Source organism: Oncorhynchus gorbuscha, linkage group LG25 (genome assembly GCF_021184085.1).
Source record: "Oncorhynchus gorbuscha isolate QuinsamMale2020 ecotype Even-year linkage group LG25, OgorEven_v1.0, whole genome shotgun sequence".
Lineage (NCBI taxonomy): Eukaryota > Metazoa > Chordata > Actinopteri > Salmoniformes > Salmonidae > Oncorhynchus > Oncorhynchus gorbuscha.
Window position 1 is genome coordinate 31,695,558 of NC_060197.1, and position 24,049 is coordinate 31,719,606.

Here is a 24,049-nt window from a genome sequence, read left to right on the forward strand (position 1 = left end):
AGGATCAGCTAACAAAATGGACATTTCCAAATCTGTCTTACATGGGCTATGCATTTGGGTTATAACTGATCAAAGACTGTGCCTGTGCCATGCAGAGTCTCTGCCATTACAGCGTCTGTAACAGCGTGAGCAGTGCAGTTGAGGTAATCTCCATTTTGAAGTAGTACATTTTCATCTTCACAACTGGCTGATCCCTCTGTAATGTACAACATGCAGCACGTCATACCCCATCCTCATACTTCAGGCATGTGCTCATGGTCCACCACGTTTTTTTTTTTTATTTTTTATTCAGAATAAATTAATACATTCATGGTTCACCACGAAGTTCACGTCGCACATTTGAAAGGCTATGATGACGTAGCAAGCTGAAGGCCTGTGATAAAAGCAGGATCCATGAGCAAGTAGGTTACTAGACGAAAAAAATAAGTAGCTAACTTTAAAGAGCTACTTTTATTCTACACCGAATAACTCAACATTTAATTTCGCGTGCTTGTGTTCAAGTGTAGGCTGTCCTTCATGTGTAGCCCAAACAAACAAGTAAACAAACATGTCATTACGGTAATTGTTGTAATTTACTTGCATTATCTCGCAAGTAGACGTCAGTGTAACTGACCAATTTGATATCCCTAGCTAGGCGACATTGACGCTGCAGCAACCAAAATTGGATGAAAACTGAAAAAGTGAATCATTTTATAGACTTAGTTAGCCTACTAACTAGCGTACACATGTTCTTTGCCTCAGCGTAATTTGAAAAAGCAATAGTTTCTACATTTGATCGTGTATAAAGTTGCGGTGCAAGTAGGCTATAAGATGTAACATTGTTTGTACGTGAACGAGCCTCATTGTCGCTTCACTGAAGTATCTTTCGTTTGTAAATGAGTATGAAGACGAGGATACCGAATGCTTTGGGATTTTAAGAGGTAGGACATCTTAATTCCAGCCTATTCGCCGTAGCCTACAATACCAACGTCCCAATCGCAGTAGGCATGTTATTGTTTTAATTGCTGAAGTTTTGGTAGGCTGGAATTGCAACAATGTAAAGTTGCTATTGCTGCGACAATGTATCAACTCTAGCGCGCTCCAGCTCTCCAGTTCAATTTACGTTTGACAGTTAGCTCAAATCAAAAGTGTGGTTATCATGATTAGGCAACTGATATCAAGTTGGTTAGTGGTCTTGTGATCCAAAACAAATGGATTTTAATCACAGAATGATAACGCCGCTGTGATAAATTATCCGGCCCAGCAATCCTCGGATTTGAGTGTGTGCTCAGCCGGATTTAGGTTTAAATCAGATCGGTGGGAGGGACAGCTACTCGATAACATATAGAGCATGACTCGAGCCATTAACTTGTAGTTAACATAATGCAAACTACGTTATACATTTGATAGTTTATAAATATGAGGTGTAAGGTAGATTAATTATCACCATAGGGGCTGTCATGGTCAAAGTTTGGAGAAGAATGTCTTGTATCATAATAAGATTGTAGGCCTAATTACAGTCCCATCCTTACAGCTGTACCCTACCAGTCAGTGGTTTTATTTTTTCCACTGCCTGTACTGTGTATTTTGTTATGAACCAGGTCCAGGTGCCTAAGCAGAGACATCATTGCACAACATTTCCTCTCTTGTTTTTGTTGTTACAACTTAATTTGGGATCATTTAGAGTTGAGTGTAAACGTCAGAGACAATAACTATTGTAGTGGATACAGACCCGTGGGTAATAATATAATAATAATAATAATAATATATGCCATTTAGCAGACGCTTTTATCCAAAGCGACTTACAGTCATGTGTGCATACATTCTACGTATGGATGGTCCCGGGGATCGAACCCACTACCCTGGCGTTACAGGCGCCATGCTCTACCAACTGAGCTACAGAAGGACCATAGTGGGACAAGCCATAGGTCTCGCACCTGTGGGGTTTTTGAGTTTGTGTTTTGGCGCACTCTGGAACAGAGTGGTATACTACTTCGCTAAAACAATGTTTGCCAGCTACCTTTGATAAACAACCAGAAATTACTATAGATGTTCTGTTTCATTAAAAAGTAAAATGGACCCCCCCAGGTGCAAATTTTGGCTTTTGCCCTAGCACTACACAGCTGATTCAAATAACCGACTCATCAAGCTAGGGTCCGAAGAATGCAGTGTTTTCTGAATATTTAGGCAAGTTAGCTGGCTAACTCATTGATCCTGCTTTGTAGTATACCTCTCTGGTGCCTCTGTTGGCTGGATTTCCCTTATGGTTGGCAATGCACTATCAAACTTTACTTGTCATATGTATAACATTAAAGTGAAATGCATACTTATACAAGCCCTTAAACAACAGTGCAGTTCAAGAAGAGTTAAGAAAATATTTACCAACTAAAGTAAAAAGTAACATAATAACCAGTACCGAGTCAGGGTGTGGGGGTACAGGTTAGGTGAGGTAATCTGTACATGTAGGTAGGGGTGAAGTGACTATGCATACATAATAAACAGCGAGTATCAGCAGGGGGGGGGGGTGTCAATGTAATAGTCTGGTGGCCATTTGATTAATTGTTCAGCAGTCTTATGGCTTGGGGGTAGAAGCTGTTAAGGATACTCTTTCGGTCCTAGACTTGGCGCTCTGGTACCGCTTGCTGTGCGCTAGCAGAGGAAACAGTCTGACTTGGGTGACTGGAGTCTCTGACAATTTTATGGGCTTTCCTTTGACACTGGCTATTATACAGGTCCTGGATGGCAGGAAGCTTGGCCACAGTGATGAACTGGGCTGTATGCACGACCCTCTGTAGCACCTTAGGGTCAGATGCCGAGCAGTTGCCATAGTTGCTTCTCAACTATAAGCCTATTGTTAAACCACTTATGTGAGTTGACATAGGAAATCCAGGTTGAAGCATCTCTGGGTTTACAGTGCTTACCTGTGACCTAAATATGCCAACAGAAAGTATGTTGGTGTGGCAGTTTAAAAAAATCTAATTGCCAAAATAGGACTTGCAGCTGTTTTAATTTTAATATAAGAACCTTAATACCAACATGTAAGTATTTTGTTATAGTTTTAAATTGTAACAGTTTAATCACGACAACCTTTTTTTTCAGAACCCTGACATGTCTGGTCCTACCTGGCCGCCTCCAAAGACTCTGGGTAGCCCAGTGAGACCGGTCCCTCGAATGTCCCAATCTGGACCAGCCGTGTACAGACAGCTGCCCATGAAGGTCTCCTCGGACACCCGGCCCAAGTATGTGGTCCATGACCAGAACAGAGGAGGCGGCGGAATGGCCACTAGGTACTTGGCTACAAGATCCACAGGTAAGAACTTGGTGGTGGGCCTTACATTACACTGGGCTTTTCTTGTGTGAAACCTTGCTATTATGAACTTGTGATGGACTATTGTGAAAATCAGAAGTCCGTTATTTTTTAGCTCAAGCCTTGGAGTAGAGCGTTGGTCCTGACACACTACTGAGTACATCAACACCTTTTGGTGATTAGTACTTGACGTAAATAAACATCTTGATGTAAATAAATGTTTGTTGTGATTAATGATAAGTGTGTACCCTGTGGTTATTAAGTCTTGTTTGTAAATGTAAAGTGCACTGATTTGTATGTGTTCTACAGCTGGGCCCATGCAGCACCACCACCAAGAGGACCCAGGGTTTCACCCTAAATCTAATGACCACTACTACCAACCACCTCCCCACCAGCTCAAAGAAGACCAATCCTTGAACCCTCACGTGGACCGCTACCAGCTGATGGTAGGTTGTAATTGCATCTGTAGCCTGGAATTCCCACTGATTATTGGTCCATTTCACCATGGTGTTTAGTGTACTTTCTAGGCAAAGTAGTTGTAGTAATGTAATTTTGTTATGAAGCCAGAAATTGCTCAGTAATATTAAAATAAAAATGTATTGGGACAAAGGACAAACACGTGCACATTTCTACATTTGCTCTACCTATTCATCTCCTTCTGTTGTGACATTTTATAAAGGCGCCCATCTTTATTATGTGATCCTGCTCAATTTTCTAAAGCACCCGGGACCTCCTAAGAAGCTGATTGGACACCACTCCAACATCGATGCAGAGATTGACTCGCTCACCTGCATGCTGGCCGATCTGGACAGCCATCCACAAAACAGCGCACAGGTAGGCTACCTGATTGACTACATGGGACTGTTAGGAATGCTTTAAAAATATATATATATTTATGGTCCCGTTCTATTCTTTCGCAGCTGTACGACAACGTGCCTTACGACAAACACATCTCAGGGGACTGCTACAAACCCTCAGCCCAGCCAGGAGAACCCTCTCAGGGCAGGCAGTTCATGGGATTCTCCCCTCACCCCCAATCCCAGTCCCAGTACCCTCCTGCACCCCCATACCCCAGTGATCCCCACCAGGGTCTCCAGTACTTCCCTCAGCCAGACTACACCGACGCCCAGGTATCCAAACGCTACCCCCAGCCTGTCCCTGCCCCCTACACTACCGCCTCCACTCCTACTGGCCCGAGGTTCAGTGTCCAGGTCAAAACAGCTCAGCCTGTCACCAACTCCCAGACTGGTAGGCAAGCTGAACAGGCTTACACCCCTCCCCCACACCGCCAGCACGCGTTGTGGCCCCCATCCCAGAATCAGACTGGCCCCCTGGGCTGGTACCCTCCACAACCCGATTCCCAAGCCCAGGAGCTGCATTCTGAGAAGGGTTACAAGGGGAGTGATGCAGGGTCTGGAGGGAGAACTACCCAGTGCCCCATGTCCAATAGAGGCCCAGAGACTCATCGATCAGGGTCAAGCTCGGCACCAAGCTCCGCCTATCAGCCCAGTAAGGTGAGTGTCTGTGGAGTTCAAACATCTACGACTGTTTGTGGTGTCTTTTTTTTTTAAGGTAAACTATGGTCCTTTTTGAATACGTATCTTCAGTCTCTTGGTTTCACTGACCTAAATGGGAAAGTAAAGTCTCTATGTTGATCTTTATGAAAAAGTTCATATATTTGTCAAGCAGGGGACAGCAGCTCTGAGGCCAGAGGAGGAGTTGGACCAGCTCACTAAGGAGTTGGTGTATGACATGAATCATCCCCCTACAGAAGAATACTTTGGTACGTTCCACTTTCTTTCTAATGAAATTGTATGTCCTATGTTTTGACTGGACTGTTATTACATCTTAATTTTTCCTTGGGTGACACAGTTCCTTTCAATGCCACAATATGTCCCTCCATTTTCCTCATCTCTTCTCCCCTTTCAATACAACCAGGTCGCTGTGCACGTTGCGGTGACAACGTCCTTGGCGACGGCAGTGGCTGTATTGCCATGGAGCAGGTGTTCCACGTGGAGTGTTTCACTTGCATCACCTGCCACACTCGTCTCCGGGGGCAACCGTTCTACGCCCTGGACAAGCAGAGCTACTGCGAGAGCTGTTATATTGTGAGTGGCTGTCACTGACTGTCCTCTTTGTATTGAGAAGGCTCTTCTCGCTCTCTTTTGTTCTACGTTTCTTTTTAGCAGTATTCTCTCAATTCATCAGTTGATCTCGCCTTCTCTTTCTCTGTGTCTATCTCCATAACTATCAGCTTCTCTCTCTCACACACACACTATTCTGTCTGAACCTGTGCTGCCCCTCTCCCTCCCCCCTCAGAGTACCCTAGAGCGCTGCTCCAAGTGCTCCAAACCCATCCTGGACCGTATCCTACGGGCCATGGGCAAGACCTACCACCCGCGCTGCTTCAACTGTGTTGTGTGTGGCTGCTGCCTGGATGGTGTACCCTTCACCGTGGACGCCACCTACCAGATCCACTGTATAGACGACTTCCACAGGTTAGAAACACGGACGCGAATTACGCTTTGATTTGAAGTTTTAGGCATGCGTCTATTGGACAGATTATATCTGATTGTTAGTTTTCCACCCTCTGAACTCTGTTAGTGTTGACGCTGAAACTTCCAGCCTCCTGTCCCACACAGGAAGTTTGCCCCACGCTGCTCAGTGTGTGGCCAGGCCATCATGCCCGAGCCTGGCCAAGAGGAGACGGTCAGGATAGTGGCGCTGGACCGCAGCTTCCACGTCAACTGCTATGTGTGTGAGGTGAGTGATCACTGTGTGTGTGTTAGGTATACATCTCATTCTAGTTGAGTGATGTTTACAGTTTGGCAGGCCATCACGTCAAAAGTTCACAGCCCAATCAGTTGAACCCAATCCAGTGTTCCTGCATTGACCCTGTGTGTGTGTGTTCTCTGTCCCCTCCAGGAGTGTGGTCTGCTCCTGTCGTCTGAGGGTGAGGGGCGAGGCTGTTACCCCCTGGACGGTCACATCCTGTGTAAGGGCTGCAGCGCCCGGCGCATCCAGGACCTCTCTGCTAAAATATCCACTGACTGCTAACCAACTATGGAAAATCACATCTTACCTTTTAACCTATGACCCCCTCAACCCTTTCATTACTTTCACCTGCTTTACGTAGAAGTTGCCGTAAGGACCAGATCTGGAATCAGTTCTACCCTTTGACTCATCTTAACCACAAGGGGGAAATGTTAACCTGACTTGACATCAGTGTCGAAGGGCATCTTCATCCCCCTTCACTTTTATCCTCTCATAGCCTTTCTTTATACTTCAGATGCCCAAAGCTGTGTAATCAGTAGTAGTTGGCCTACTATTGAACCTCAATCTGACAGTCTTCAATGTGAAGTCATTATTTAATTTCCCTTGACCAGGTTTTTTTGTACAGGTTCAAGACAGGGTATTGAAACATGGATTGACAATAAGTTCGACCCCTATCCCCTTCCGTATCCTCTGCTTTACACTATCACCTATCCTCTACATTCTCTACCCATACTCCCTTTCCACCACACCCTATCCCCTACCCCTCAGTCCCATAGCAGTACTGTATAGAGCCCCTGACCTGCAGGCAGCAGGGGCTGCACTACCCCAAACCCTTGACTCCACCATTGCTCATCTCACACACTATCCTGCATGTTGCACACTATAGCTGTGCTTGAATACTCATACTAACCATACTATTTCTGACGTGAATTGTCTATATACTATGCTTATTGGTCATAGTATGGATATAGTTAGTATGCCATACGTTCCTGTATGTCTTACTAAATGGTATCTGGCACCAAAATAAGAAGTAATCCAGTAACCGAAAGGTTGCTGGATTGAATCCCCGAGCTGACAATGTAAAAATCTGTCTTTCTGCCCCTGAACAAGGCAGGTAACCCATTGTTCCTCTGTAGGCGGTCATTGTAAATAACAATTTGTTCTTATGTGACTTGCCTAGTTAAATAAAAAGTCATTACAGCAGTATATTCAGGCAGTATGTTAGCTAGGCTACTTATACATTTGTTGCCTACTTATACATCAAACTTGCCAGTATCTTATCTATAGGCTATCTAACTACCCAACGTTTATTGACTTGATTATTCCCGTCATTCTTAGTTTAGCTAAATGGTATAGTCGTTGGACATTCGGACGCTTTCTTAAATTCTCTCGTCTGTGTACCAGAGCGCAGAATAATTAATGTACCAGTGCTCTACACCTGTTGAATATGGCTGGTGTCAGTAAACGTCGGCAAAAAAAAACGTACTTAAATTGTTGCCAGGAGCACAGTTAGTCACTAACGCTCTGGATAACATGAACACTGCATAATCAGATCTGCTAGGGCGAGTAAATGGTCAGTGGTTTCATTTGTCTGGAAGTAGCCAACGTTAGCTTGGGGTCAGAACGCTGAAATAAACTTTACTCCTCTTCCCGAGCGTCCAGTGTGCGCTCAGAGAGCGGAATGCTCTGAATTTACAAGAGCAGTCTGGCACTCCAGATTGAGTTTAAGAACACACCCGAAGTCGTAAAACGTCTTATCTAGTAATTTATGCAAACTAGCTAGTATGAGGTTGTATATTAACATTCACAACTTCCGGTAGAGAGGCGAGCCGCTAGTACTCTCAACTGTAAGGATCTCATGTCGTTCACAGTATACTGAAATGAACTAATCGTTTGTAGTACTCATTATGTACTATACAGTATGTTAGTATGGGTATTTCGAACACAGATCATGTCTCCCACACATCCTCCATATGTTGCACACTCTCACACTATCCTACCAGACATAGGTGGGACATGAAAGGAGCTCTATGGAAAATAATGATATATATTGACGATGTGGTGGATGATAAGTAGGAACATTAGGTGATATTGAGGAAGAGTAGGATAATGATGAGGAATACAATGTCTTCCTTGTTGTGGGGTAACTGACAAGTCCAGATAATGGAACATATATTTTGTATACCACTAAAGTCAATAACCGTGCGGAACTGCCTCATAAACAAAGTGCACATATGCAAAGTATTTCTGTGACTGAGTTTATATTGCAGGTGGTTTTGGTTGTGGAGTGAATGTGTTTGGAGACCTTTCATTGGAGACCAAGTGGGTGTAGTCAGTGTGTTGTGCAGTGAATAAGAGTTTTTAGAAAGTAGACGGAAAGATTGGTTAGAGAGAACATGATCATTAAAGTCGATGCTTTGATCTCATTGGATGTTAATAACGTATTTTTTAAATTTAAATGCAACCTTTTTTTTTAAATTAGGCAAATCCGTTAAGAACAAATTCTTATTTACAATGACTGCCTACCCCAGCCGAACCAGACAACACTGGGCCAATTGTGAGCTGCCCTATGGGACTCCCAATCATGGCCGGATGTGATACAGACTGGAATCAAACCAGGGACTGTAGTGATGCCTCATGCAGTGCCTTAGGCTGCTGCGCCACTCGGGAGCCCTTATGCACTGTAGCCCGTCATGTAATGGTATTTGGCACCACATGTCAGAACATAACATCAATATTGTATTCCCCAGGACAGCGTTTTGTATAATGATAATGGTGCTGCATTTCAGAGAATGTTACTTGTATACTAGTCCAAACCCCCTCTTACAATGTGAATGTGCTTTTCAAATGTTTTTCCTTTTTTAATATTTGGGTTGATTTGATGTTACAATGAAGATGAATAAGGTGCAATGAAGTATGCTTGCCATTGTCTTACAGTTTTTCTCAGTCGCTTTGGTGCATTTTTCACATCATCCCTAACATGTGCAAAATAAGTGCATTTTTCAGAACAATTTGTACAAACTGCAATATACAATATGTTTCTAAAGCTAGTCAGTCACTAAAAATCCTTAGTACATCTCAAAAGTAAATATTCATGCCAATGATCATGAGAATGATCATCAGAATGTTGTCATTGTTCACGAACAAGGTCGTCAAAATGTTTAGGCATGTTAATGTAACTGTACTTTGACAGTATTACCTGATGTAAACTTAGGCTATAGTTTGGATGACAGTTACTGTATTGAAAATGCACAAGGCTGCACTTCTATAGCATATCAATTTCAACAGTACTGTTTACATATCACTGTATGTGGGTTATTGATTGAAAGAGACTGGACAACCCAATGGGCACAAAGGAAAAAAACTAAATTAGAAAGAAACACAGGAAACCACCCCTTAGGCACAACTTTGCCCGCACAGTTGTGCTGTTTCTACACATCCAGACGTTCCTGTCTGTCGGCCCACATATTCTCATCCACATCACACCGGATATTTTCCCTTCCAATGCAACGTGGAAAGAATCTTTTGGAATGTCTTATCCATCCTCTGCAGGCATCTACTGTGATGTCCTCACATGCTGCATCCATTGCAGCCAGCAGGGTCATCTGTGTGTGGCTGACGATCGTACACCTTCCATCTCCATGCTGAAAATAACTCCTCAATTGGGAGGAATTCTATGAGCATCCTCGGGTGGGTCACAAACCATTGCCTTATGATGTTTGATCGATGGAAACTCACATTATCACAAATGACCACATACTTTGGCAAATCCTCTCTAAACAGACCCCTCATCATCAGGGATGAGAGCCCTGTAGAGAGTCTTTAAAAAGTTGAGTAGATGCTGGGTGTTGCATGGCCCTATAAGGGGGATATGGGTTAGGACACCATGCTCCGAAATAGCAGCACACATGGTGATATTTCCTCCCCGTTTGCCTGGCAAATCCACAGTAGCTCTGTGACTGATGATATTCCGACCCCTCCTTCTGCATTTGGTCAGGTTGAAGCCAGCCTCATCCACATATACAAAGTTGTGAGAGGGTTCACTTGATTCCAACTCCATTATACGCTATATCCCAGAACACACAGTTGAATTTGTTTTGGTAAGGAAGAGGGACAAAATGTACATATATTGCATGTTCCTTCCACAGCAATGGAAATGTGTGCAGTTTATGCTTACTGTACTATGTATCACTATAAAATGTTGCTGTAAAGTAGTTACATAGATATGTTTTACCTGTACATACTGGTACCGTAGCTCCTTAACTCTGTCCTCATTCCTTTGGAATGGTACACGGTACAGCTGTTTCATACTCATCTGGTTTCTATGCAGCACCCTGTCGATGGTTGAGATGCTAACCGTATGGATGTTTTCAAAGACATCGTTGTCTTCTATAATGGTCCTTTGTATTTCCCTGTGTCTCATGGCATTGTTTGCTAGGACCATGGTGCAAATAGCCTCCTCCTGTTGAGGTGTGAAAAGGCGTCCTCTGCCACCGGTTTGAGGTAATCTTGCAGTCCTATGTGGGGAAAAATGCAATGATGCATCGCACACTTTCACATAGACAAACTATGCGAACACACATTTTACTGTAAAACATACAGGTGGGTGCATGTAAGGTGCAGTATGTATCTGTATAGAGTATATTTCTGTATGCTGTGAAATACAAGTGGACTACTGTAATATGAAGCATTGTAGGAAGTATACAGTATACTGCTTATATACAGTAACAGTGCACTGTACATTGGTGGACATACCTGTTCTCTCTTCGAAACGTTTGAACTATTGAGGACACTGTTGATCTCCCAATATTCGGCTGCACCCTTCGACCTGCCTCAGCCATTGTAAGGCCATGATTGACAACATGGTCTACAATAGTGGCCCTTATGTCATTAGATATGCGCCTATGTCCTCTTCTGTCTCTTCCTCTGTTTTGCCTTCCACCACGCATCCTTGCTCCTCTTCTTCCTCCTCTTGGCTGTTGACCCTGTTCGTTTCCTGGTCCATCCATTATTGGAAAATTGCAACTCTGTGTTGGGGTCTGTCTATATATGCTTGCCAATCGATTCTTCATGAGATGCACCTGTGAACAATTTAGATAACTGGTTGATAGTTCAACCAACAAACACTTCACATTCCTTCATGAGTGAGGGTCAATTTCACCTGCACGATTCATCAATTCAAGTTTTTTTTTACAAAAGGTCTACTAGAAATGTGTAAAACTATGCTTGACAGTTTATGACAAATAGTTCAACAATTTTGCATGTAATGGCTTATGCAAGGAACTAATGCCTGGATGTTTTGAGGGGTAAGACTATTCAACAGAGAACCATCTACTATATTTTGATCAACATGACATGAGCAATTGATAATGTGGAAAAAAGCTGACACTTGTACATTATATATTGCAATTTGTTCAAAGGAATAATAAAGTGCTTTAGTGATGTGCACAAGTGACTAGATGATTTGTAATTTCTACAAGTAGTATCAAGAATTGCACTTTTTTGATCTAAGAAATGCACCAAAGAGACTGAGAAAAACTGTAAAAACCTATTAAGCTCCAACCCCTTTTTCCCCCCAATGTTCACCTAAAATGACAAACCCAAATCTAACTGCCTGTAGCAAGGATATGCATATTCTTGATACAACTTCAAAGTAAACACTTTGAAGTTGGTGGAATTGTGAAATTAATGCAGGAGAATATAACACATTAGATATGGTAAAAGATAATTAAAAAGAACATGCAAGTCTTTATATATATTTTTGGTTCCATCTTTGAAATGCAAGAGAAAGCCCCAAAAGTATTATTCCAGTGTAGGCAAAATGTAGATTTTGGCCACGAGATAGCAGGAATGTGTGGGCAACGTTTTAGACTGATCCAATGAACCATTGCATTTCTGTATTTAAAAATAAAATACAAATTCAGGTCTGCCCAAATGTGCTTATTTGGTTTATTGATACATTTTCAGGTTCATAACTGTGCACTCTCCTCAAACAATAGCATGGTATTCTTTCACTAATAGCTACTGTAAATTTGACAGTGCAGCTAGATTAAGAAGTTAAGCTTTCTGCCCATATCAGATATGTCTATGTCCTGGGAAATGTTTTTGTTACTTACAACCTCATGCTAATCACATTAGAGCACATTATCTCAACTGTCCTGTGGGGTGGGGGGTCACCGATCCCGTGGAGGTTAATGAGAAACCGGCATCTCCATGCTTGCCACTTGGGCTAAGAACATCCTCTTGTGTTCATTATGGGTTTTTGTTTTAAGTTTAGCCTTAGGACTTTGATTTGTGTCCAATCCCTGCCCTCATAGCACCATCGACCATGTTTAAGTAACTCTGCGACATTGGAATTATTCACACATTGTGTTGATGTAATTTGTCCTTAAGATTCTCCGTCCCGTTGTCTTCATTTTGTAACGTAAAAACTGGTAGTATGATTTTACGGTTTTGAAGCTTCTCTTCCAACTACAGGACCCTTAAAATACCAATTGTTTCCTTTGTCCAGAATCATGTTTTGTTTCAGCATTTGATTCTTCTCAGAGTATAGGTCAATGAGCACAATGATATGAAGGTCCCTGTTTTGAGCCCTGTGAGTTGAATTTTCCACTTGATTTATTTCAACTCCTGTTGTACTGCTATTGTCACCAAGTCTATGTTTATCTGTGATATTGAGATTAACTGTGTGTAATTGTTTTATGTTCCACAACATCGTACAGATAAGTGCAGAATAATCTTATTTGTTCTTGAGCGGAATAGACTGAGCAGGTGTTTGTACAATTTGACTCAAGTTTGAAGTAGGTGTGGTAAATGATTAGCTTTCTTCTCGAATGCCGATTGTAGTATGTGATCAATTCAATAAACCATCCTTTTTTCCCAGCATACTACGCCATGTGTACAGTTGAAGTCGGAAGTTTACATACACTTAAGTTGAAGTCATTAAAGCTATTTTTTCAACCACTCCACAAATTTCTTGTTCATAAACTATAGTTTTGGCAAGTCGGTTAGGACATCTACTTTGTGCATGACACAAGTAATTTTTCCAACCATTGTTTACAGAGATTATTTCACTGTATCACAATCCCAGTGGGTCAGAAGTTTACAAACACTAAGTTGACTGCCTTCAAACAGCTTGGAAAATTCCAGAAAATTATATCATGGCTATAGAAGCTTCTAATAGGCTAATTGACAATATTTCAATCAATTGGAGGTGTATCTGTGGATGTATTTCAAGGCCTGCCTTCAAACTCAGTGCCTCTTTGCTTGACATGATGGGAAAATCAAAAGAAATCAGCCAAGACTTCAGAAAAACAATTGTAGACACCCACAGGTCTGGTTCATCCTTGGGAGCAATTTCCAAAAGCCTGAATGTACCACATTCATCTGTACAAACAATAGCATGCACGTATAAACACCATGGGACCACGCAGCTGTCATACCGCTCAGGAAGGAGACGTGTTCTGTCTCCTAGAGATGAACGTACTTTGGTGTGTAAAGTGCAAATCAATCCCAGAACAACAGCAAATGACCTTGTGAAGATGCTGGAGGAAACTGGTACAAAGTATATCCACAGTAAAACAAGTCCTGTATCAACATAACCTGAAAGGCTGCTCTGCAAGGAAGAAGCCTCTGCTCCAAAACCGCCATAGAAAAGCCAGACTACGCTTTGCAACTGCACATGGGGACAAAGATCGTACTTTTTGGAGAAATGTCCTCTGGTCTGATGAAACAAAGTTAGAACTGTTTGACCATAATGACTATCGTTATGTTTGGAGGAAAAAGGAGGAGGCTTGCAAACCTAAGAACATCATCCCAACCGTGAAGCACGGGGGTGGCAGCATCATGTTGTGGGGGTGCTTTGCTGCAGGAGGGACTGGTACACTTCACAAAGTAGATGGCATAATGAGGATGGAAAATTATGTGGATATGTTGAAGCAACATCTCAAGACATCAGTCAGGAAGTTAAAGCTTGGTCGCAGATGTGTATTCCAAATGGGCAATGACCCCAAGCATACTTCAAAAGTTGTGGCAAAATGGATTAAGGACAGCAAAGTCAAGGTATTGGAGTGGCCATCAGAAAGCCCTGACCTCAATCCTATAGAGAATTTGTGGGCAGAACTGAAAAAGTGTGTGTGAGCAAGGAGGCCTACAAACCTCACTCAGTTACACCAGCTCTGTCAGGAAGAATGAGCCGAAATTCACCCAACTTATTGTGGGAAGCTTGTGGAAGGCTACTTGAAACGTTTAACCCAAGTTAAACAATTTAAAGGCAATGCTACCAAATACTAATTGATTGTACTGTATGTAAACTTATGACCCACTGGGAATGTGATGAAAGATTTAAAACCTGAAATAAATAATTCTCTCTACTATTTTTCTGCATGTTTCACATTCTTAAAATAAAGTGATGATCTTAACTGACCTAAGAAAGGGCATATTTTATTAGATTAAATGTCAGGAATTGTGAAAAACAGAATTTAAATGTATTTGGCCACGGTGTATGTAAACATCCGACTTCAACTATATGTCTTTTGATAGACTGCTGTACTAGACCCCAACCTTAAACCTGTTCAGTATTATTTCACATGACAACCTATTGATTTTTTCCAGACCTTAATCAATGCAAAACATTAAGTAGCTATCATTTTACAGTACATGTGTGACATTGTAAGAAATAGGTCTTTAAATTATCCAACAGGAAGAAGAGGGGCTGCTTGGTGATGGTGAGGAGGCGGGCTAACATGATGTGAAGGTCTTCCAATAGAAGTTCCGGCATCCTGCCTTGCATTCCCGTTGGTTGAGGGGTAGCTGGCGCACCACCTCCAACCTCACCCTGAGTGCCTCCTCCAGGTCTGGTAGTACCTCGTTCCCTCCCGCGGCTGTGGCCATCAGGTCCAACATCTTCAGCAGGAGGATGTGGGAGAGGTCCTGTAGAGTACAGTACAATAGAATAAAATACAACTACAGAAACCACTAACCTGACTGGCACCATGGATATGGCCATGTATATTTGATCTTCTTTGTTGCTAGACTCCATAACATGATGGTTTCCTTGGGACCACTTATTCTGTCAGTTATTCAAGGACCAAAAAATTATCAGAAGCTTCATCAAATCATTTAACAAGTACAAGTTATGGTCATTTAATCTGACCAGTCCTCTTGAAATTGTATCACTTTTGAGCTGACAATATTACAGAATATCTTTTTATTAAAACACTATGCTCATTTACCCTGTTTATACCTGGTTCAAACATGCGTCCTTTTTTGTTGTGGGACAAGCCATAGATCTCGCACCTGTGGTATCGTGCACATATTTTGTTCTTTGAGTGTGTGTGTTGGTTCACTCTGTGGAACATAGTGGTATACTACATAGCTGGATCAATGAGTTAGCCAGCCAAATGTAATGCACATCCAGAAATAACTTGATTTTCTGGTTCATTAAGGGAGTTAAACTTCGATGTGTTTTTTTCTGTCGCTGAGTCAATTAGATCAGGGTTTCCCAAACATGGTCATGCCCCGCCCCCAGTTGAATGGTTTGGCTTTTGCCCTAGCACTACACAGCTGATTCAAATAACCAACTCATCAAGCTTTGATTATTTGAATCAGCTGTGTATTGCTAGGGCAAAAAGAAAAACACAGCACCCAGGGCAACCCTGAATCAGGCCACGCACATTTCAAGTTTCTTTCTGAAGAATACAGTTCTTTCTGAATAATTATTCAAGGTAGCTGGCTAACTCCTTGACCCTGCTTTGTGGTATACCCCTCTTGTGTCTTTGTCTGCTGGAATTCCCTTATGGTTGGTAATGGTACTCTCTTGATGCTTCTCAACTATAAGACTATTGTTAATCTGCGTATGTGAGTTGACACAGGACATCCAGGTTGAAGCATCATTGGGTTTCCAGTGCTTACCTGTAACCTAAATAACAGTGCACCTGTTTTTTTAATGAGAAACTTATTAATACCAACATTTTTAAAACTATAAAACACTTGCACAACAGTTTAATCACGACAACCTATTTTTCTTTCAGAACCCTGACATGTCTGGTCCTACCTGGCCGCCTCCGAAGACTCCGGATAGCCCGGAGAGACCCGTCCCCCAGATGTCTGACTTTGGACCAGCCGTGTACAGACAGCCGCCCAAGAAGGTCTTCTCGGACACCCGGCCCAAGTATGTGGTCCATGACCAGAACAGAAGAGGAGGAATGGCCACTAGGTACTTGGCTACAAGATCCACAGGTAAGAACATGGTGGTGGGCCTTACATTATACTGGATTGTCTTGTGTGAAACCTTGCTATAATTAACTTGTGCTGGACTATTGTGAAAATCAGAAGTCCGTTATTCTGTATCTCAAGCCTTTGAGTAGAACGTTGGCCCTGACACACTACTGAGTACACCAACACCTTTGGTGATTAGCACTTGATGTAAATAAACATCTTGAAGTAAATGTTTGATGTGATTAATGTTAAGTGTGTACCCTGTGGTTATTAAATCTTGTTTGTAAATGTAAAGTGCACTGTTTTGTATGTGTTCTACAGCTGGGCCCATGCAGCACCACCACCAAGAGGACCCAGGGTTTCACCTAAATCTATTGACCACTACTACCAACCACCTACCCAAGGGCTTGAAGAAGACCAATCCTTGAACCCTCACATGGAACGCTACCAGCTGATGGTAGGTTGTAATTGCTTCTGGATAAGAGCGTCTGCTAAATGACTTAAATGTAAATGTAAATAAAAATGTATTTGGCCATTTCTTTTTTGTATACCTATCCATCTCCCTCTATTGACATTTTATTAAGGACTCCATCTTTATTATGTGATCCTGCTCAATTATTTTTTTTAAAGCACCTTGCACCTCCTGAGAAGCTGATTGGACACCACTCCAACATTGAGGGAGAGATTGACTCGCTCACCTGCATGCTGGCTGATCTGGACAGCTATTCACTAAGGAGCACACAGGTAGGCTACATGACTACATGGGACTGTGAGGAACAAAGGATACCTTCGAGACCTAATACAGAAGCATAAGACTGTTTACACTTTCAGACAGCTATGAAAACCGTATCACTGGTTCCTCTGGATATTTAGGCCTCGGTTGTTAGTTGAATATATTTTTTAAATCCAGTACTTACAATGTATTTATGGTCCCTTTCCATTATTTTGCAGCTGTACGACAACGTGCCTTACAACAAACCCTCAGCCCAGCCAGGAGCCACCTCTCAGGGATGGCAGTCTATGGGTTTACCACCTCATTCCACCAGCCATCCTACTTCCCCAAACCCCAGTGATCCCCACCAGGGTCTCCAGTACTTCCCCCAGCCAGACTACACTGACGCCCAGGTCTCCAAACCCTACCCCCAGCATGTCCCTGCCTCCTACACTACCGCCTCCACCCCTACTGGCCCGAGGTTCAGTGTCCAGGTCAAAACAGCCCAGCCTATCACCTACTCCCAGACTGGTAGGCAAGCCAAGCAGGGTTACACCCCTCCCCCACACCGCCAGCACATGTTGCGGAACTCGCCCCAGAATCTCTCATCCCAAGCGCAGCAACTGCACTCTGAGGGGAGCTACAAGGTGAGTACCGCCTGGTCTGCAGTGAGTGCATCGCAGAGTCCCAGTCCCAAAAGAGGCCCAGAGACTCATCAATCAGGGTCAGGCTCGGCACCAAGCTCCGCCTATCAGCCCATTAAGGTGTGTGTCTGGAGTTCAAACATCTACTACTGTTTGTGGTTTCTCTAAGATAAACTATGGTCCTTTTTGAATACTTGTATCTCCAGTCTTTTGGTTTCACTGATCTAAATGGGAAAGTGAAATCTAAATGCTGAACGTTATTTTTTATATTTCCTGGGAAATGTTAATTTGTCCAGCAGGGGAGAGCAGCTCTGAGACAAGAGGAGTTGGATGGGCTCACAAAGAAGTTTGTGTATGACATGAATCATCCCCCTACAGAGCAATATCTTGGTACGCTCCTCTTTCTAATAGTGTATGTCCTTTGTCAATAACAGTCCAGTCAACACATCTTCATTTCCCCTTGGGCGACACAGTTCATTTCAATTCCACAATATGTCCCTCCCATTTTCCTCATCTCTTCTCCCCTTTCAATACTACCAGGTAGCTGTGCACGTTGGGGTGACGAAATCCTTGGCGGCTGTATCGCCGTGGAGCGCTTCACTTGCGTCATCTGCCAAGCCCCTTTCCGGGGGCAACCGTTCTACGACCTGGACAAGCAGAGCTACTGCAAGAGCTGTTACATTGTGAGTGGCTGTCACTGACTGCCCTCTTTATGTATTGAGAAGTCTCTTCTCCCTCTTTTGTTCTGCATTTCTTTTTAGCAGTAGTCTCTCAATTCATCAGTTGATCTTTTTTTGTTTCTCCGTATCTATTGGATTCTCTCACACACACACTATTCTATTTGAACGTGTGCTGCTCCTCTCCCCCCTTCCCCCTCAGAGTATCCTAGAGCGCTGCTTTATGTGCTCCAAGCCCATCCTGGACCGTATCCTGTGGTCTATGGGCAGTGCCTACCACCCGCGCTGCTTCAACTGTGTTGTGTGTGGCTGCTGCCTGGACGGCGTGCCCTTCACTGTGGACGCTACCTCCCAGATCCACTGCCTTGCTGACTTCCACAGGTCAGCAACATGGATAGGAAACACTTACTCGGCACCAGATACTGACTACTTATTTTTTTTTTATCCAATTGGCAGTTTTGTCCCATCGCTGCAACTCCCGTACGGACTTGGGAGAGGCGAAATCACAACCCCGCCCGCCAACACTGCTCACGTAACCCTGAAGTAAGCCGCACCAATGTGTCGGATGAAACGCTGTAGAACTGGCGAAGGTGTCCGCGTGTATGCTCCTGGCCTGCCACATCCTTATCCCATCAAAAGAGCACGATGGGATAAGACGGGGCCAAATTGTGCGCCTCCTCACGGATCTCGAACCAGAGGCTGTCGTGACATCTCAAGCAGTGCCTTACACTGCTGAACCACTCAATCAACTCGTGTCTAAAACCTGAACTCAAAGCATAATTCAAAGTTTAATTGATCAAGTCTCCCATTGATCAAATCATTTCTGAATTACCCTTTACGAGTTTGTTTAGACATGCGTCCATTGGACAGATTATTATATCTGAATGTTAGTTTTCCACCCTCTGAGCTCTAATGTTAGTGTTGACGCTGTACTTCCTGCTTCCTGTCCCACACAGGAAGTTTGCCCCTCGCTGCTCAGTGTGTGGCCAGGTCATCATCCCAGAGCCAGGCCAGGAGGAGACTGCCATTATAGTGGCGCTGGGCCGCAACTTCCACGTCAAGTGCTATGTGTGTGAGGTGAGAGGTCACTGTGTTAGTAAAACGGTCACTCAAGTTGAATGATATTTACAGTTTGGCAGGCCATGTTAAATGTTCACAGCCCCTTCAATTGAACCTAATCCAGTGTTCCTGGATTGACCCTGTGATATCTGTCTCCTCCAGGAGTGTGGTCTGCTCCTGTCCTCTGAGGGTGAGGAGCGAGGCTGTTATCCCCTGGACGGTCACATCCTGTGTAAGGGCTGCAACACACAGCACATCCAGAACCCCTCCACCAACCATCTCCACTGACCGCTAACCAACTATGGAAAATCACTTCTTACCTTTAATCAATGACCCGTCAACCCTTCCATTACTTTCACCTGCTCTGGGGTAAAAGTTGCCCTAAGGAACAGATCTGGGCTCAGTTCTACCCCCTCTGGTACATAACCTTAACCACAAGGAGGAAATGTTAACCTGACTTGAAATCAGTCACGAAGGGCAACTTCATCCTCATAGTTGTTCGTTATTCTTCAGATGCCCAAAGCTTAGGAATTAGTAATAGGCCTACTATTGAACCTCAACCTGACAGTCTTCAATGTCAAGTAAAATTAAATGATGAATTCATAAGGTTTATAGGTACAGGGTATTGAAACGTGGATGGATGTAAGTTCAACCCATATTCCTTATCGTCTGCTTTACACTATCCTCTACCCCTACTCCCTTTCCACTCCACCTCCTTCCCCTCAGTCCCATACCAGTACTGTATAGAGCCCCTGACCTGCAGGCAGCAGGAACTGCTCCACTGCTTCTCACCCACACGATCCTGCGTGTTGCACACTCACACACACACGATCCTGCGTGTTGCACACTCACACACACACGATCCTGCGTGTTGCACACTCACACACACACGATCCTGCGTGTTGCACACTCACACACACACGAACCTGCGTGTTGCACACTCACACACACACGATCCTGCGTGTTGCACACTCACACACACGATCCTGCGTGTTGCACACTCACACACACACACACGAACCTGCGTGTTGCACACTCACACACACACGATCCTGCGTGTTGCACACTCACACACACACGATCCTGCCCAACAAAGGTGGGACATTGAAGGAGCTCTATGGAAAATTACTGATAGATATTTTGGATGTGGAGGATAAGTAGGAAAATGAGGTGATATTGAGGAATACAAAGTCTTCCTGGCTTGTGAGGTAACTGACCAGTCCAGATAATGGAACAAATATGGAGACCAAGTGGGTGTAGTCAGTGTGGTGCAGTGAGTAGTTTTTAGAAAGTAGACTGAAGGAAAGATTGGGAAAAGAACGGGTCATGTCAATGATTTGCTCTCATTGGATGTTAACACAGTATGTAGGTTGTCTTATAATATCTTGTACCACATGTCAGAACAGAACATCAATATTTTATTCCACAGGACAGTGATAATTGGTACTGCATTTTAGGGAATGTTATGCTAGTCCAAACCCCCTCTTTTAAAATGTGAATGTGATTTTTAGATATTTTTCTTTGTTTAACATTTGGGTTGATTTGATACTTTACAATGAAGATGATGCTTGCCATTGTCTTACTGAGAAACCGGCTTCTCCATACTGGCCACGTGGGCTGAGAACGTCCTCTTGTGTTCACTTTGGGTTTTTGTTTAAGTTTAGCCTTAGGTGTTTGATTTATGGTTTGCACGATTTGATTTTGAAGTGTGTGAATGATTAGCTATTTTTCATCCCTGCCAATTGTAGTATGTGATCAATACAATAAACCATCCTTTTTTTCAGCAAACTACACCATGTGTACGTCTTTTGATAGACCGCTGTACCTATTCAGTATTATTATACAGGACAACCTGTCTCAAACCTACCAGATGAACTAAATTACTTCTATGATTGCTTCGAGGCAAGTAACACTGAAACATGCATGAGTGCACCAGCTGTTCTGGACAATTTTTAATCAATCAAATTTATTTATATAGCCCTTCGTCCATCAGCTGATATCTCAGTGCTGTACAGAAACCCAGCCTAAAACCCCAAACAGCAAACAATGCAGGTGTAAAAGCACGGTGGCTAGGAAAAACTCCCTAGAAAGGCCAAAACCTAGGAAGGAACCTAGAGAGGAACCTAGAGAAGAACCAGGCTATGTGGGGTGGCCAGTCCTCTTCTGGCTGGGCCGGGTGGAGATTATAACAGAACGTGGCCAAGATGTTCAAATGTTCATAAATGACCAGCATGGTTGAATAATAGTAAGGCAGAACAGTTGAAACTGGAGCAGCAGCATGGCCAAGTGGACTGGGGACAGCAAGGAGCAATGTCAGATGGTCCTAGGGCTCAGGTCCTCCGAGAGAGAAAGAGAGGAGAGAATTAGAGAATGCACACTTAGATTCACACAGGACACCAAATAGGACAGGAGAAGTACTCCAGATATAACAAACTGACCCTAGCCCCCTGACACAAACTACTGCAGCATAAATACTGGAGGCTGAGACAGGAGGGGTCAGGAGACACTGTGGCCCCATCGAGGACACCCCCGGACAGGGCCAAACAGGAAGGATATAACCCCACCCATTTTGACAAAGCACAGCCCCCACACCACTAGAGGGATATCTTCAACCACCAACTTACCATCCTGAGACAAGGCCGAGTATAGCCCACAAAGATCTCCGCCACGGCACAACCCAAGGGGGGGGGGGCGCCAACCCAGACAGGCTTGACCACAACAGTGAATCAACCCACCCAGGTGACGCACCCCCCCCCCCCCAGGGACGGCATGAGAGAGCCCCAGCAAGCCAGTGACTCAGCCCCCGTAGCAGGGTTAGAGGCAGAGAATCCCAGTGGAAAGAGGGCAACCGGCCAGGCAGAGACAGCAAGGGCGGTTCGTTGCTCCAGAGCCTTTCCGTTCACCCTCCCACTCCTGGGCCAGACTATGACCCACTGAAGAGATGAGTCTTCAGTAAAGACTTAAAGGTTGAGACCGAGTTTGCGTCTCTGACATGGGTAGGCAGACCGTTCCATAAAAATGGAGCTCTATAGGAGAAAGCCCTGCCTCCAGCTGTTTGCTTCGAAATTCTAGGGACAATTAGGAGGCCTGCGTCTTGTGACCGTAGCGTACGTGTAGGTATGTACGGCAGGACCAAATCAGAGAGGTAGGTAGGAGCAAGCCCATGTAATGCTTTGTAGGTTAGCAGTAAAACCTTGAAATCAGCCCTTGCTTTGACAGGAAGCCAGTGTAGAGAGGCTAGCACTGGAGTAATATGATCACATTTTTTGGTTCTAGTCAGGATTCTAGCAGCCATATTCAAATCAAATCAAATCAAATCAAATCAAATCAAATCAAATCAAATTTTATTTGTCACATACACATGGTTAGCAGATGTTAATGCGAGTGTAGCGAAATGCTTGTGCTTCTAGTTCCGACAATGCAGTGATAACCAACAAGTAATCTAACTAACAATTCCAAAAACTACTGTCTTATACACAGTGTAAGGGGATAAGGAACATGTACATAAGGATATATGAATGAGTGATGGTACAGAGCAGCATACAGTAGATGGTATCGATTACATTATATACATATGAGATGAGTGTGTAGACAAAGTAAACAAAGTGGCATAGTTAAAGTGGCTAGTGATACATGTGTTACATAAGGATGCAGTCGATGATGTAGAGTACAGTATATACATATGCATATGAGATTAATAATGTAGGGTAAGTAACATTATATAAGGTAGCATTGTTTAAAGTGGTTAGTGATATATTTACATTTCCCATCAATTCCCATTATTAAAATGGCTGGAGTTAGGTCAGTGTCAATGACAGTGTGTTGGCAGCAGCCACTCAGTGTTAGTGGTGGCTGTTTAACAGTCTGATGGCCTTGAGATAGAAGCTGTTTTTCAGTCTCTCGGTCCCAGCTTTGATGCACCTGTACTGACCTCGCCTTCTGGATGATAGCGGGGTGAACAGGCAGTGGTTCGGGTGGTTGATGTCCTTGATGATCTTTATGGCCTTCCTGTAACAACGGGTGGTGTAGGTGTCCTGGAGGGCAGGTAGTTTGCCCCCGGTGATGCGTTGTGCAGTCCTCACTACCCTCTGGAGAGCCTTACGGTTGAGGGCGGAGCAGTTGCCGTACCAGGCGATGATACAGCCCGCCAGGATGCTCTCGATTGTGCATCTGTAGAAGTTTGTGAGTGCTTTTGGTGACAAGCCGAATTTCTTCAGCCTCCTGAGGTTGAATAGGCGCTGCTGCGCCTTCTTCACGACGCTGTCAGTGTGAGTGGACCAATTCAGTTTGTCTGTGATGTGTATGCCGAGGAACTTAAAACTAGCTACCCTCTCCACTACTGTTCCATCGATGTGGATAGGGGTGTTCCCTCTGCTGTTTCCTGAAGTCCACAATCATCTCCTTAGTTTTGTTGACGTTGAGTGTGAGGTTATTTTCATGACACCACACTCCGAGGGCCCTCACCTCCTCCCTGTAGGCCGTCTCGTCGTTGTTGGTAATCAAGCCTACCACTGTTGTGTCGTCTGCAAACTTGATGATTGAGTTGGAGGCGTGCGTGGCCACTTGCAGTCGTGGGTGAACAGGGAGTACAGGAGAGGGCTCAGAACGCACCCTTGTGGGGCCCCCGTGTTGAGGATCAGCGGGGAGGAGATGTTGTTGCCTACCCTCACCAGCCCGT

General features: G+C 43.9%; 1 protein-coding gene across 6 annotated transcripts; it reads left to right on the forward strand.

Annotated features, from left to right (window-relative positions):
* Nucleotides 1–305: 305 nt before the first annotated feature.
* On the forward strand, nucleotides 306–20,303 carry LOC124013802 (thyroid receptor-interacting protein 6-like). Of its 6 annotated transcripts, none has more exons than XM_046328334.1 (10): nucleotides 306–401; nucleotides 3,079–3,289; nucleotides 3,596–3,732; nucleotides 4,007–4,120; nucleotides 4,207–4,800; nucleotides 4,973–5,069; nucleotides 5,225–5,394; nucleotides 5,606–5,784; nucleotides 5,929–6,049; nucleotides 6,212–7,168. In XM_046328334.1, the coding sequence occupies exons 2-10, from the start codon at nucleotides 3,088–3,090 to the stop codon at nucleotides 6,341–6,343; spliced, it is 1,746 nt and encodes a 581-aa protein (XP_046184290.1). In that variant the 5' UTR covers nucleotides 306–401; nucleotides 3,079–3,087; the 3' UTR covers nucleotides 6,344–7,168. The 6 variants fall into 6 exon arrangements, with proteins under 6 accessions (XP_046184290.1, XP_046184294.1, XP_046184289.1 ...); XM_046328338.1 differs by lacking the exon at nucleotides 306–401 and adding an exon at nucleotides 429–920 and having other exon boundaries at nucleotides 5,891–6,049; nucleotides 6,212–6,354; XM_046328333.1 differs by lacking the exon at nucleotides 306–401 and adding an exon at nucleotides 430–920.
* Nucleotides 20,304–24,049: the final 3,746 nt, after the last annotated feature.

What these genes read in the sequence shown, in the direction of transcription:
- LOC124013802 (XM_046328334.1), top strand. Translation starts at nt 3,088, where the DNA reads ATGTCTGGTCCTACCTGGCCGCCTCCAAAGACTCTGGGTAGCCCAGTG. An exon ending in ACTGCGAGAGCTGTTATATT is followed by an intron (nt 5,395 to 5,605) that starts GTGAGTGGCTGT and finishes CTCCCCCCTCAG; the next exon opens with AGTACCCTAGAGCGCTGCTC. An exon ending in TGTATAGACGACTTCCACAG is followed by an intron (nt 5,785 to 5,928) that starts GTTAGAAACACG and finishes TGTCCCACACAG; the next exon opens with GAAGTTTGCCCCACGCTGCT.